Here is a 13440-nt window from a genome sequence, read left to right as displayed (position 1 = left end):
GCATGCGCAGAACAGCCGCACGTGCACGTTTTCGCCAGCAGAGGGCGCAAACATGCATACGCGGCGGTTCCACGCATGCGCGTTTGCGTCGCTGGCGTGCCAGTGGCCGCACCTGCCTCTTCCCCCCCTCTCGCTGTGGGGGGGAGGGGAAGGCAGGCGCCACTGCTGGCGGCCCGGTACCATGGCGTTGACGGCCCGGTACCGGGCCGCAGACCGGGGGTTGGAGACCTCTGGTTTAAGTAATTGATGATGCACTGAATTGTTTTGAGTTGAGAGTTATAGGGACCACTAGTGGTGTTTTGTTATTGTCTCTTTCTACCTGTCTTGCAGCATATTTTCTCTGGGTACCATTCTGTCTTTGTTAATCTGTTTCTTCACTTCATCAGGTGGGTACTTTAGTTCCAAAAAGGTTTGTTGTAGGTCCCTCTGGTGAGAATCTCTATCTGTAGGAATGGAGCAGATGCAGGTATAGTAAATCCTAGCTGTATAGAATGGTATGCTTAGGATGGTAGCTGAAGGCATGCAGGTGTGTCAGTCAGTAGGCTTCCAGTATAAAGGTGTGATCTGTGCATTTGTCCATTGTGTATTTTTATAGCAGCGTCCAGAAAATGTACTTCTTGCATAGATTCATTGTCAGGTTGATGGTAGGATGAAAGTCATTGAATGCCTTGTGGAATATGTCCAGGGCTTCTTTACCACGTGTCCAAGCAGTAACAGTGTCATCAGTTAATTGCAGGTATAAGAGAGTTATGAGTGGGTAGGAGTTTAATATTTGTTGCTCCAATTTGGCCATAAGAAGGTCATCATATTGGGGGCCGCTGCAGGTGCCCATGGTTATACCAATGATCTTAAGCAACAAGTTATTGCCAAGTCTCAAGTGGTTATGGGTGAGGACAAAATGGTAAGGTGTCAGATCTGTGGTGTCAGAAATCATATTCCTTATGGCTTGTAATTCATCATTGTGTGGGATGTTGGTACATTGGGATTCACAACCATGGTGGTAAAATATTATTCTCTGAAAGAGTGTTTAAATATCATAATTTCTTCAGGTCTGTGGTGTCATGAACATAACTGGGAGCATTGATGGCATAGACCTGAATCTAAGAACAGAGTGATAGTGCCTATGCCTAAGACAGTGGGGTGTCCTGGGTTGCCAGGTTTGTGTATTTTGGGTAGAAGATAAAAGTTACTTGGTTGACGTTCCTGTGGTGTCTGAAAGGATTTCTTCCTGAATGTGCAGCGGCAATGCCTTTATAATCTTGTTTAGTTCTTTTTGTATTCCTTTGTGGGGTCTGAGGTCAGTTATTTCTAAAAACCAGTATTTGAGAGTTGTTTTTGAGCCTCCTGGATGCAGTCTATTCTATTCGTGATGACAACGGGTTCCCTTATGTCTGGCTTTTTAATTATAATATCTGGATTACTCCTTATGGCCTTCCTTTCATCATAGTTGAAATTCTGCTGCGTGTGATGTTGTTTGTTGATCATCCATTTGGATGCTATGGCATAAGCATTCTGTTTAGAGATCGAGTATGGCATTGTGACCATCGGGAGGAGCCCATGTGGATTCTCTTATTGTGTAGTATTGTTTTCATGGTATGTGGGGGTAAGTATTTTGTTTGTTGTTCGGTAGAGAGATGCCAATAGATTGTGTGATGGTGTGTTGTGAAGATGCTGCCTATTGTTTCTTGTTCTGTTCTTGTGTATGTTTAAAGTACTCCTTCAGATATAGATGGTGGGGAAAGGCTTCCTGGTCGCCACAGTACTGAGTCATTTGTGTGGACTTGGTAGGCTGAATGAAAGTCCATGGGCAAGAACTGTTTTCTCTGCTGGGCTAAGTCGGTGCTGTGACAGGCTGACAATATTGTTGGAGTTCTTATTATTAAGATTAGCAGCCTGCAGGTTAGATAGTTTTTTTTAAAAAAATGTTGCATTATTAACTCCAATTGAGAGCAGTAGATGGCTTGTCTTTTCTTTTGAAGATTTCGCATTGTAGAAATGTTCAGTACCAAGAGTTTGTCCTTAATCAGCTTCTGTTTGTAGAACAGGTCAGACATTTGAGAGGTTTCTTGGAAAATGTGAGTTTTTCTGCATAGTTCACTTGTTTCCTTTTATTCGCAGTGAGGAGAGTGGTGGCAGGTCTGGGATCTGCGTCTAAACTTGCCTCAGGGTAAAATTCTGAGGTGAAGTAACATCAGAACAGATTTCCACCTATTAGTTCAAGGGTGACAATTTTAACTGAAGCATAATAGCTAGCTGCAACAACTGTTTGGTGCCTGAGATGAATAAAACATACAATAAACATATGGGTATTTGGTCTAGAGCTCACATGGAACAACGGTGATCTTTTCATCCCCCCCCCAAAGTATTATTTTGCTGATAGCAAGTGAACTGATAAAACACTCATTCATTCAGGGTTCCCTATAGCCAGCAGGCCTATATCAGCCATTCAGTTTAGTGACATTTCCAGAACAATGTTGAGATGCTCAAGTTGCTTTTTTGGTTCTAGACAAATGACTTGTCTGGTAGTTATCTCATTTATGATGCTCTAGTAATAATTTAGTTCTCAGATTTATATCTCATTCTTCCTCAAATGCACTATGAGTAGAGATTATTCCATTTTATACTCGTAACAAGATAGGTTAGATGTAGAGTGCAGCTAGCCCAAGATCATACACTCAGCTTCATGATTCAGTGGGGGTTTGAACCCAGGAATTGCCAGCCTATCACCAACAACATATTGGCTCCCTATAAAACAAATTCCAACATAAAAAGAACATCTCAACCAAAAATTAGTGTGTATAAAGGAAGGGGCAGTCTATGTTTACTGCTGGTAAGCACTGCAACAAAAGATGTATGGTGGTGGGGTGGGGAGAGTTAATCTTTGATAAATCTTTATTGAAGGATCATGACACCATAGAGTTGGAAGGTGCTTCTGGGGAGAGTCAGGGTGGCCATCCATCAGGAGGAAGAGTTGGGTGTCATCGGCAAATTGATGACAACCCAGCCCAAACATCCGTACCAGTTGTGCAAGAGGGCGCATGAAGATGTTGAATAGGATAGGAGAGAGGACCGCTCCTTGTGCAACTCCGCAAGTAAGTTGCCGGCGGTCTGATGTTCCCTCTCCTATTGCAACCCTCTGTCCACGATCCCCGAGGAAGGAGATCAGCCATTAAAGGGCTGTCCCTCGTATTCCGGCATCGATGTTTGTCTTGCTGAGCTGTTTCTTCTGCCATTCTTGAAACTAATTGTACATGCATTAACCAGTCTAAATTTTTGTTTTCTTTAGCTAGCTGATTGTAGTCTTTGAGATCTCCTTTTGAGATTATCAAGTCTTGGTATCTCAGCAGGCCAATTTTGCGTGTTTGTACATGATCCATGAATGCTTCTACAGGTGATTTGAATGGGGATGTTCCTGGGCTGATTCTTTCTTGGTATTTTATTCAGATTTTGATCAATGGACCCTTACAAAGTGTATGTCCTTTGTTAGTCTCCTTTTGACTTGCGGCCCAAGTGATTTATGCAAGCCCTGAGTAAGCCCAACTTTTTCAATTTCTAAATCTCTTGTTATAGGGTTGTTAATCCATTCTGCTACCGAGGTGAGTGCTGCTGCATGATGGTATCATTTCAAATTTGGGACTCTCAATCCCCCTCTTGTCTTCTCATCTTGCAAAACTTTAAATGCAATTCTTGGCCTTTTGTATTTCCAGATGAATCTGTTAATCTCACTTTGCCCCTTCTGTATTGTTCATTGACATCCTGTGTGCAGACACACATCCCCTCCCCACTGTGAGCCCATGATGTTTGTTCGGTCGGTCTTGACAGAACCTTATTCGGGTTCCCCGTCACATTACCAGGTATGTTGTTACTGAGGGATGGGGGTACTTCAACCTCAGAACACGTGGGATGCCAAGGCAGGAAGACTGGCGCATACGTAGTTCCAAGGGGTGGGAGCATCCCCTATTAGAATCATAGAATCATAGAGTTGGAAGGGGCCATACAGGCCATCTTATCCAACCCACTGCTCAACACAGGATCAGCCGAAAGCATCCTAAAGCATCCAAGAAAAGTGTGTATCCAACCTTTGCTTGAAGTCTGCCAGTGAGGGGGAGCTCACCACTAGGCTTGTGTGATTCGGCCGCTTCAACGGCCGTTCCCACTGGGCACGGCCAGTGCCGCGCCGCGGAGGGGGGAGGAGAGCAGTGCCGGCAGTGGCGTGACAGCGGGCGCAACCACACAGGCGCGGAATTCCGCACCTGCGTGGTTGCGCTCGCTTTCACGCCGCTGCCGTCAACCACCTCCCCCCCCCCACGTGGCGCGCTGCTGGCTGCGCCCGGAGGGAACGGCTGCCGAGGCAGCTGAATCGCACAAGCCTACTCACCACCTCCTTAGGCAGCCTATTCCACTGCTGAACTACTCTGACTGTGAAAATTTTTTTTCCTGATATCTAGTCTATATCATTGTACTTGTAGTTTAAACCCATTACTGCATGTCCTTTCCCCTGCAGGCAACAGAAAAAGCATCCTGCCCTCCTCCAAATGACAACCTTTCAAATACTTAAAGAGGGCTATCATGTCCCCTCTCAACCTCCTTTTCTCCAGGCTGAACATTCCCAAGTCCCTCAACCTATCTTCATAGGGCTTGGTCCCTTGGCCCCAGATCATCCTTGTCGCTCTCCTCTGTACCCTTTCAATTTTATCTATGTCCTTCTTGAAGTGAGGCCTCCAGAACTGCACACAGTACTCCAGGTGTGGTCTGACCAGCGCTGTATACAATGGGACTATGACATCTTGTGATTTTGATGTGATGCCCCTGTTGATACAGCCCAAAATGGCATTCGCCTTTTTTACCACTGCATCACACTGCCTGCTCATGTTTAGTTTACAATCCACAAGTACCCAAGGTCTCGTTCACACAGAGTGTAACCTAGAAGCGTATCCCCTATCCAGTAGGCATGCTTTTCATTTTTCTGAGCCAGATGCAGAACTTTACACTTATCTTTATTAAATTGCATCTTGTTCTCATTTGCCCATTTTTCCATTGTGTTCAGATGTCGAACTCTGTCTCTATCTTCTGGAGTATTTGCCAGTCCTCCCAATTTGGTGTCATCTGCAAACTTGATGAGTAGTCCCTCCACCCCCTCATCTAGATCATTAATAAATATGTTAAAAAGTACCGGGCCGAGCACCGAGCCCTGAGGTACTCCGCTACTCACCTCCCTCCAGTCTGATGAAACACCATTGACAACAACTCTTTGAGTGCGGTTCTCTAACCAATTCCCTATCCACCTAACTATCTGAAAATCCAGATTGCAGTCCTTCAATTTATCCATCAGAACATCATGGTACCCTTATCAAAAGATTTACTAAAATGCAAGTAAACGACATCAACCGAATTTCCACAATCCAACAAACCTGTTACTTGGTCAGAAAAGGAAACCAGGTTGGTCTGACAGGACCTGTTGGAGACAAATCCATGCTGACTTCCTTGGATCACCAAATTATCCTCCAGATGTTTGCAGATCTCTCCCTTTAATATCTGCTCCATTATCTTCCCCACAACAGAGGTCAGACTCACTGGTCTGTCGTTTCCCGGGTCATCCTTCCTCCCTTTTTTGAAGATCGGAATAACGTTTGCTCTCTTCCAGTCCTCCGGGACATCTCCAGTCCTTAAAGGGGTCCCGAAGATGATGGACAAGGGCTGTGCAAGTTCTCTGGAAAGTTCTTTGAGTACTCTCGGGTGCATTTCATCCGGACCAGGGGATTTGAACTCATCCAGTGCAGCTAAATGCCTCTCGACAACCTCTCTGTCCATGTCCACCTGCCACCCAGACACTATGTCTTGGCTACGGCCATCTCTAGATGTGCCTAAACCCTTTGACCTGTGGGAAAAAAACAGATGTAAAATAGGCGCTGAGCCTTTCTGCTTTCTCTGCATCCTCCATTAGAGTTTGTCCATCAGCACCCAACAGTGGGCCTATTGCCTCCTTTACTTTACGTTTGCTTTTGGAGCTTTGGTGAAAAGGCTTTTGCAGCTGGCCTGCGCTTGCACAGTCGCAATGTGTGTCTGCACTCAAGACGTCAATGAACAATGGTTACACGTAAGTGCAACCCTGTTTTTCATGCATTTAAATGAATCAGTGATCATTACACAAGAATGTGAAAATACGAAAATGCTACATTCTGCAAAGGGCTTCTTCCAAAGTCCTAAGAATTTTTGGTTATAGTGTCTGGTATCTTCCACTTAATCCGAAATGACATAATTTACCTCTGAATCAAGCATTCACCTTTTAGTCATGTCTGAATTCGACACATCAAATTCTCCCTCACCTAATACAATTAAGGGGGGGGGGGAACCCAGGTATCTTTACAGGCATTCTTTACCTTCACGCTCAGTTTTGGGTGGACTGATAATAAAATGCCTGGTTTGTAATCAGTCTGCAAAAGAATCTCCCATCCATAGCAGAAAGAACATAGTCTATAGAGCAGGGAGCATCAATACACCTCACTAAACATGTCGAGGAAGAGGGCTTTTTACAAAAGAGTATGTAGTAGGTAAGGATGACCTTCACCATACAACATTCAACAGTGAAATCCTAATCAAAATCACACCCTATAAATCCATTGAAGCCAGTGGGCTTAGAAGAGTATCACTGTGCTTAGGATTGATTATACCATTAGTTTCTAACGCTTAATTAAAATAAGAATAATGAGTGGTGACATACCTCACAATGTTGGTGTAGGGGTGATTTTCACTTACTAAAAATGCTGTGTAAATGAATGATTGTTGAAGATATACTTTTTTTGTATGCCTGGGAAATCCCCCCTAATATGTCATTTTTCTTTTGTGATTCCACTTTGTTGTTTTCATTAGTCATATGGGAGGGGGGGAGTTTAATACCAAATATTATGATACAATAGAGAATCTGGGGGAATTCTACTAATTGCTTCCCTCTGTTTTGAAAATTCACTCCTTGCATCTTTGTGTTTTCTAAACAGTTTACTTTGATCAGGATTTTGTCCGATTTTTGAAAATCCAGGTTATTGTTGTTGTATCATACACTTGACAACTTACAATGCAGAATGAAGATTATGTGTACATAGCTATGTTAACATTACTCAGTATTGGGGATAGAGCAGAAATACAATGGAACATTAAGGGCCAAACTGCACAATACAGTTATTATCAAGCTGGGTCCAGGGAACTCCACAAAAGGGGGGGAAAGACTTTTTAAAAATCTGTGGGGGCCCAGTTTGGTTTGGAGAAAGGGCTTCAGGCCGGGGACGACCAGCAGGTTCTCAACCGCAAAGCATAAGGCCCTGCGGGGGGGCATAGGGCTGCAGGCGGTCCCTCAGGTATATGGGTCCCAACCCACGTATGGCCTTGAAGGTTAAAACCAAACCTTGAAACGGATCTGGGCAGCAATTGGCAGCCAATGCAGCTGCCTCAGCACTGGCTGGATGTGGGCCCTCCAGGATGTTCCAGTGAGGACCCTGGCAGCTGCATTTTGCACCAGCTGTAGTTTCTGGGTCAGGGACAAGGGTAGGCCTGCGTAGAGAGAGTTACAGAAATCTATTCTGGAGGTGACTCACATGGATCACTGTGGCCAAGTGGTCAGGGGACAGGTAGGGCGCTAGTAGCCGGGCCTGGTGAAGATAGAAAAATGCCTGGCCCGCTACTCTCTTGACCTGTATCTCCATAGTTAGGGAGGCATCAATGGTCACACCCAAAATCCTAGCTTGGGGCACAATGGTAAGTTGCACCCCTGCTAGGGTGGGTAAGCGCGCTGCCTGTTCCCGCCCCTTTCCCCCCAGCCACAGGGCCTCCATCCTCCCTGCTTCCAAACATCTGGCAAATGGTTCCGGGGGAGAGTCCCGGTGGCCGTCCATTAGGAGATAGAGCTGGGTGTCATCAGCGTACTGATGGCAGCCCAGCCCAAAGCTCCATACCAGCTGGGCCAGAGGGCACATAAAGATGTTAAACAATGTGGGGGAGAGGACTGTATCCTGAGGGACCCCGCAAGGGAGTCTATAGGACTCTTCCCCCACAGCAATCCTCTGGGACTGGGCCCACCTCCAATTAGTCGATGGACTACATGTGGTCCGCGGCCCACAGGTTGGGGATCGCTACCGCAGGGCATTCTGGAAGCCGAGTGGACCCATGAGTCTCCGCGGGCGGGCAAAAATGAGCCCACCGCCCAACTGGGGATAGGGTGGTATCTTGAGCCAAGCCCGCAGGGCATAGTGGTCTGACCACTGCACAGCCAAAGCTGCATTCAGATCCACTATCCCGGCGCCTAAAATCAAGTCAAGCGTGTGGCCGGCATGATGGGTGGACCCAGCAACAAATTGTGAGAGCCCCAGTGTCGCCATGGATGACACCAGGCCCCCGCCAATGTCCACGTGGACATTGAAGTCACCCAGGATTAAAAACCTGGGGAACTGCAACGCCCAGGCAGCCGCCGCCTCCAGCAGGCAGGGCAGGGCAGGGCATGGCGGGGCGTTGGGCAGACAGTATACCAGCCAGATCTCCAAGCTCTCGACCGAGCCCAACCCAATACCGACACACTCCACCCCACCGATTTCTGGCCCCGGGAGAGCCCTGTAGGAGAAAGCCTCCCGAACCAAGATTGCCACCCACCCTCCCCTCTTGTGGGTCCAGGATTGGTGAAGGACGGAGTAACCTGCTGGGTCCTGTTCTCTCAAGGCCACCTCCTCTCCATCTCTCAGCCAGGTCTCCGTTATGGAAGCAAGGTCAGCCTTCGACTCCGCAAAGAAATGTTGCAGAGTCGCGGCCTTGTTCTTGATCAACCTTGCGTTGCACAAGACCAGGTATATAACAAACTCTATATTTTGAGTGGAAATGTTGGGGGGTTTTCTTATACGCCCAGTCGTCTTATACGCCGGCAAATATGGTAGTCCTTGCTGTTCTTAATTTAGTTTATTGCTCTTTTTTTGAGCTAAATGTAACAGTCTCCTTTCTATTCCCAGGGAGCTATCTCTGGTCATATTTTGGCAGCCACCTTCCTTCAGTTACACCAAGCTGGATAATTGGAGGCTGCAGTAAATGGAGACAAAGTGCTGAGGCCACAAGAAAGACAGTGCTGGTTACCTGGGCTATTCTTTAATTGCAGTCAAGCCACATATCAGTTGATAACATTTAAGAGGACACGATTTTCTGGCTGAACTAAAAAATGAGTTTTGTCAGTGTTCAAAAACATTTTGTGGGGTAAGTCATCAACAGAACCCAGATTTCTTGACATTTATTGTCATGTGGCCTAGAGGAGTCCTGTTCACCTTTCCCAAACAATCCAGCAGGCTTTTGTCTAGGAAAGTTCATGCCACAGCCTTTTGGGTCTACTGAAGCTAAATTATTTTCTTCTACTTCTCTCCTTTTTTTGACTATGTTAGGAGTCTGGATTTTAAACTGACAGTAAGTAAAACTATCTAAGTACAGTGGCACCTTTAAGACCAGTAGTGTTCAATTCTGGATAAAAGCTTTTGTGCCAGGCATCTGAAAAAGTGTGTAGGGACACAAAGCTTAGATCCAGAATAAAACTTTGTTGGACTTAAAGGTGCCATTGGGCTCAAACGTCATTCTGTTGCTTCAGACCAACACAGCTACCCACAGAATCTGCCTCTGTCTGTCTTGGACATCTGTAATGCAGCCAGGACCTTACTCAAAATAGCCCACAATTAAAACAATGCAATATCAACAAGTTATTAAAAGCAAGCCAAGCCAATAAAAAATAAACAAGTTTTATCTTTTGGACCGCTTCATACCAGCTGTTTTACATGGTGAAGTATATATACAGGCAATTCAATCCTGTGCATGTTTACTAAGAAGGAAGGGCCTGTGACTTTAGTGATTCTTATTCCTCAATAAATCTGCACAGAGTGGCAACCATAGTTATAGTGATTGCTGATAGAGTGGTCCTGTTTAAAGCGGTCTTCCAATTTCTGCATTGCCTTCAAATTTCTACTCATTCCAGAACAGGCTTTTCCCGTGATGGGTTTTTCAGCTGTCAACTCTTTTCCAACTCCCATTGTGAACATCTAGAGTTTTAGAACACATATAGTAGAAATCTAGAACAAAATGAACATATTCCCTGGTGCCCCTAACTGAAGGAACCTCATTTAGGCGTGGTGTAATTGCCTTCGTCCCAGGAGCTCAGGGAGGCATACCTTATTCCTCCTTCTCAATTTTGTTGTCTCGGCTGCCCTTGGAGGGAGTTTAGGCTTAGACAATTTGACTAGTTAATGTCATCAACTGAGCTTCATGGCAGAGTGGAAACTAGACACCCCAGTCTTTGCTATACCGCACTGGATCTCAATCTATGCTTATGCAGATTAATTAGGTGAGTTCTAGTTTGTAGCATCCAATCTTGCCAGATACATTGGAACAGGAGTAGGATTAGCAGAATGTAGCAAAATGTAGATAAATAGGAAGGGTGGAGGTGTTGAAAAACTTAAGTGGAATTTCCTTTCAAGAGTACAGCCCTGGAGGGGAAGTGGAAAACTCAGAAAGTATAATCCTCTATTGCATTGTAGTTTTGTAGAGTGATCTGCTGTTTTTTAGTAGGGTAAGTGCAAAGTAGATTTAAAAGGCTGCCTTTTTTCACTTAGCAATTCACATTCAATCTGCCCAGAGGAGTGAATCCACATCTCAGGGTTGTTCATTGTTGCAGGTAACATAATAATTTCAGTCAGTAGAAACTGAACTCAAATGGTGTAGAATAGAAAAACCGCAAGCTAAATCGGGGGCAGTGGAACAGATTTTGTGCTGTACTGGTAAGAATCACCATTACAAGATAGGCTGTAGTACTACTTTTTGCCATCTAAAGCTGTTTTATGGCACATATAAATGGAGGAACTTGCTTATGCCCTATCTTAAAGGTTTTTCAGTAACAACTCAGCCCAGCTTCCAGGAGAGTTCCCAAGGAAGGGAGATCTTGATTTGACAAGGTTGGAAGCTCAATAAACACTTGTATCTTGAAGCAAGGCCTGATGACTGCCAAGCACAGAGTCAGAGGACACAAGAGTTCTGTTCTGGCTTGGACATGTGTGTTAGGATGCTTTGGGCTGGGTTCTATGCCCATTCCAGTGTATGTCAGTGGTTGATGTGTTAGCATGTTCAAACTCCTCACTGCACTGCCACACATAGTTGTAGAGTCTGGTAACTCCTCTGCAGAGAAGCCTTCTAGAATTCCAGCAGTTTCTGGTTCCATGAGCTGTTCCAAACAGAAGTGCCTGGCTTGAATCATTACTGGAGGAATTGCTGTCAGAGGAGTGAGGGAGCTACCACACCATGTCGCTTGGAGCCACTATGCAATTGCTTTTTGGTTTTCCCCTCCTGGCATAGGAAGTTCACTGCTGAGAGAACACTGAAAGGAGCCCTGAGTAAGCAGGCATTATATCCTGTGTACTGTGGAGCAATTGGCAGTAGAAGAAACTGCTAGCAGCAATTAACAGGCCATGAAGCATTTGATGGGATAGGAATAGCTACAGCTCTGAGTTGTGTCCATAGATGGTGATGATGATGCAGCTGTGCCTTCAAGCTGGGGCTGTTGGTATAAAGGTGCTCAGCTTCCCTTTCCGGGATCCTAGTGACACCTAACGCCTGTATTAACTTTCATCAGTGCTGTGAAAAGACTGGTCAGTTTCCTCATTGGTCTGGCTCAGAAGAGGATATATCCATTTGATGTCTAGCTACAAGTTGGGAGACAGCTTTCGTTTGCCTGTGCATTTTCACCGTGAGCAGAGCTCTGCTGAACCATGGTGGTGCAAGCATATAATGAACTAGCTTTTTTTTTTGTAAACTATAACAGACCTGAGAAGGTTGAGAACAGGCCCAGGTACAAAACTGCCTCACAGGTGGGATTTCTGTTGTACTAAAGCAAATCTAGTTTTAAAAGGTTGAAACCAGTAGGTTAGTAGTAGTGTAAGAGTAAGGGGGATCTGGGCAGTGGGTGTTACCCCCTGCCTCATCCACAGTAACCTCGCAGTAAGGCTACAGAGAGTTCAGCTCAACACTTACTGAATCCATTATTCTTGATGTTCAGGCTTTGGTAGCAGCTGGAGTTTTTTTCACCTTCCTCCTCTCCTCCTCCCTTTTCTTTCCTGGGACTAATGGGAACAGCTTTACACCTATTACATGGACATTGTGAAATTCTGCACACTTCAGGAGACTTCCTAGGAAATGAAAAATGCCCCCCCCCCCCCCAATGCTCCTGTTAGCTTTGTGTAAACATTGGAAACCTTCTGCTGTGTTTGCAGTATAAACTACAGCGGCAGAAATCTGGGAATTTGAAGACGAGCTTTTTAAAAAAGCTGTACCCATTTTCTGATTTCAATTACATGTTCTCAGCTATCAAATCGGCAGTGATATTTATTTTAAGAGGGTGTTAAGAGACCTAAGTATGTACATTTGTAAATTTGATACGGTGTGTTATTACTCTTAGATTAGATGAGAGGGCGAATGCCCTAATTAAGCTATTATTAGCGAGCCACGAGATCTCTCTGCCCTCTGACATGGGGTGGGGGAGGGGACTCTGAAAAAGTATTATTTTGAAATGTTTTGCCCTCATCCAGCAGGTTCTTACGAATGCACAGGAACCTCCACTATTGGAAGTAGTGTTGAATACCGGTCTCTTTGTTCTCTCTGTTGAAACTAATGCTAAAGGATCTACAGCAAAGAGCATGTGAATTATTCCTGTGTTTCAAAAAGTTTGCATAGACACTTCATATCAAGGAGCTGAAATAACATGTTGTGGATTTCTTAATTCTGCTTTATAGAGTTTAATTTCTGAAGTGCTTGTAAACAGTTGGTTAATTTAGAAAGGCTTGAATTTCTCCAACATTTAAAGGGAGGCTCTTCCTCACCACCGTAGCCTCCCTCAATAATGCTTTTGATCAGACCTACCAAATCAGTCCTCCCACGTTAATGTCAGCAACCCAGGTCACGTTCAGTAATGGTCAGTAAGTAGGCATTGAGCTCTGTGCCTGTCACCTGAGTATCAGTAAAGAAAAGGTGCGGGGGTTGGTTGGTTTACACAGTACAGTTGGGATGAAGAGATTTCTTGGAACAGCATAGCGGTGATTTCCCCATCAAGGATCAGTTTACATACAGAGGCTTGTCCCACTGTGTCTCAGACCTTCCCACAGACTTTTCCCTGTAGTGTCTGATGATGAAGTACAAAATCATCATGTGATCAGGATGTGTACTTGGCAAGCTACTTTATTCCTGTAGCTACTGCGTGGCTCACTCACCATGCACAGACTGTTTAAAGTTGCCTTCGTAAGGCCCTTATAAAATGTAGATGAGCTCTTAAGTCTCATGAGCCAGACATCCCTCTCTTTTGTCTTCCATTAAGAGATTGATGCCTTCTTAGGTGAGACTGGCACATATCCTTCAGTTCATTTTCACTAACATAAAGACCATGAA

General features: G+C 45.0%; 1 protein-coding gene across 5 annotated transcripts in view; it reads left to right on the top strand.

Annotated features, from left to right (window-relative positions):
* The window catches only part of JADE2 (jade family PHD finger 2), a 267094-nt gene that overhangs the window by 120268 nt on the left and 133386 nt on the right, over positions 1 to 13440 (top strand). The window contains exon 1 of one of the 5 annotated variants that reach the window (XM_077326825.1): positions 11757 to 11870. The exons of the other annotated variants lie outside the window; for them this stretch is intronic. Coding sequence (XP_077182940.1) covers positions 11772 to 11870 — 99 coding nt within the window. The 5' untranslated portion in view covers positions 11757 to 11771. Of the gene's footprint in view, positions 1 to 11756; positions 11871 to 13440 lie in introns of those variants that run through there. 5 annotated transcript variants of the gene reach the window in all.

The sequence above is a fragment of the Paroedura picta genome, chromosome 3 (assembly GCF_049243985.1).
Source record: "Paroedura picta isolate Pp20150507F chromosome 3, Ppicta_v3.0, whole genome shotgun sequence".
In the NCBI taxonomy this organism is placed as follows: Eukaryota; Metazoa; Chordata; class Lepidosauria; order Squamata; family Gekkonidae; genus Paroedura; species Paroedura picta.
The sequence above is the reverse complement of the archived record's forward strand: the minus strand, read 5'-3'. Positions and strand labels throughout refer to the sequence as shown.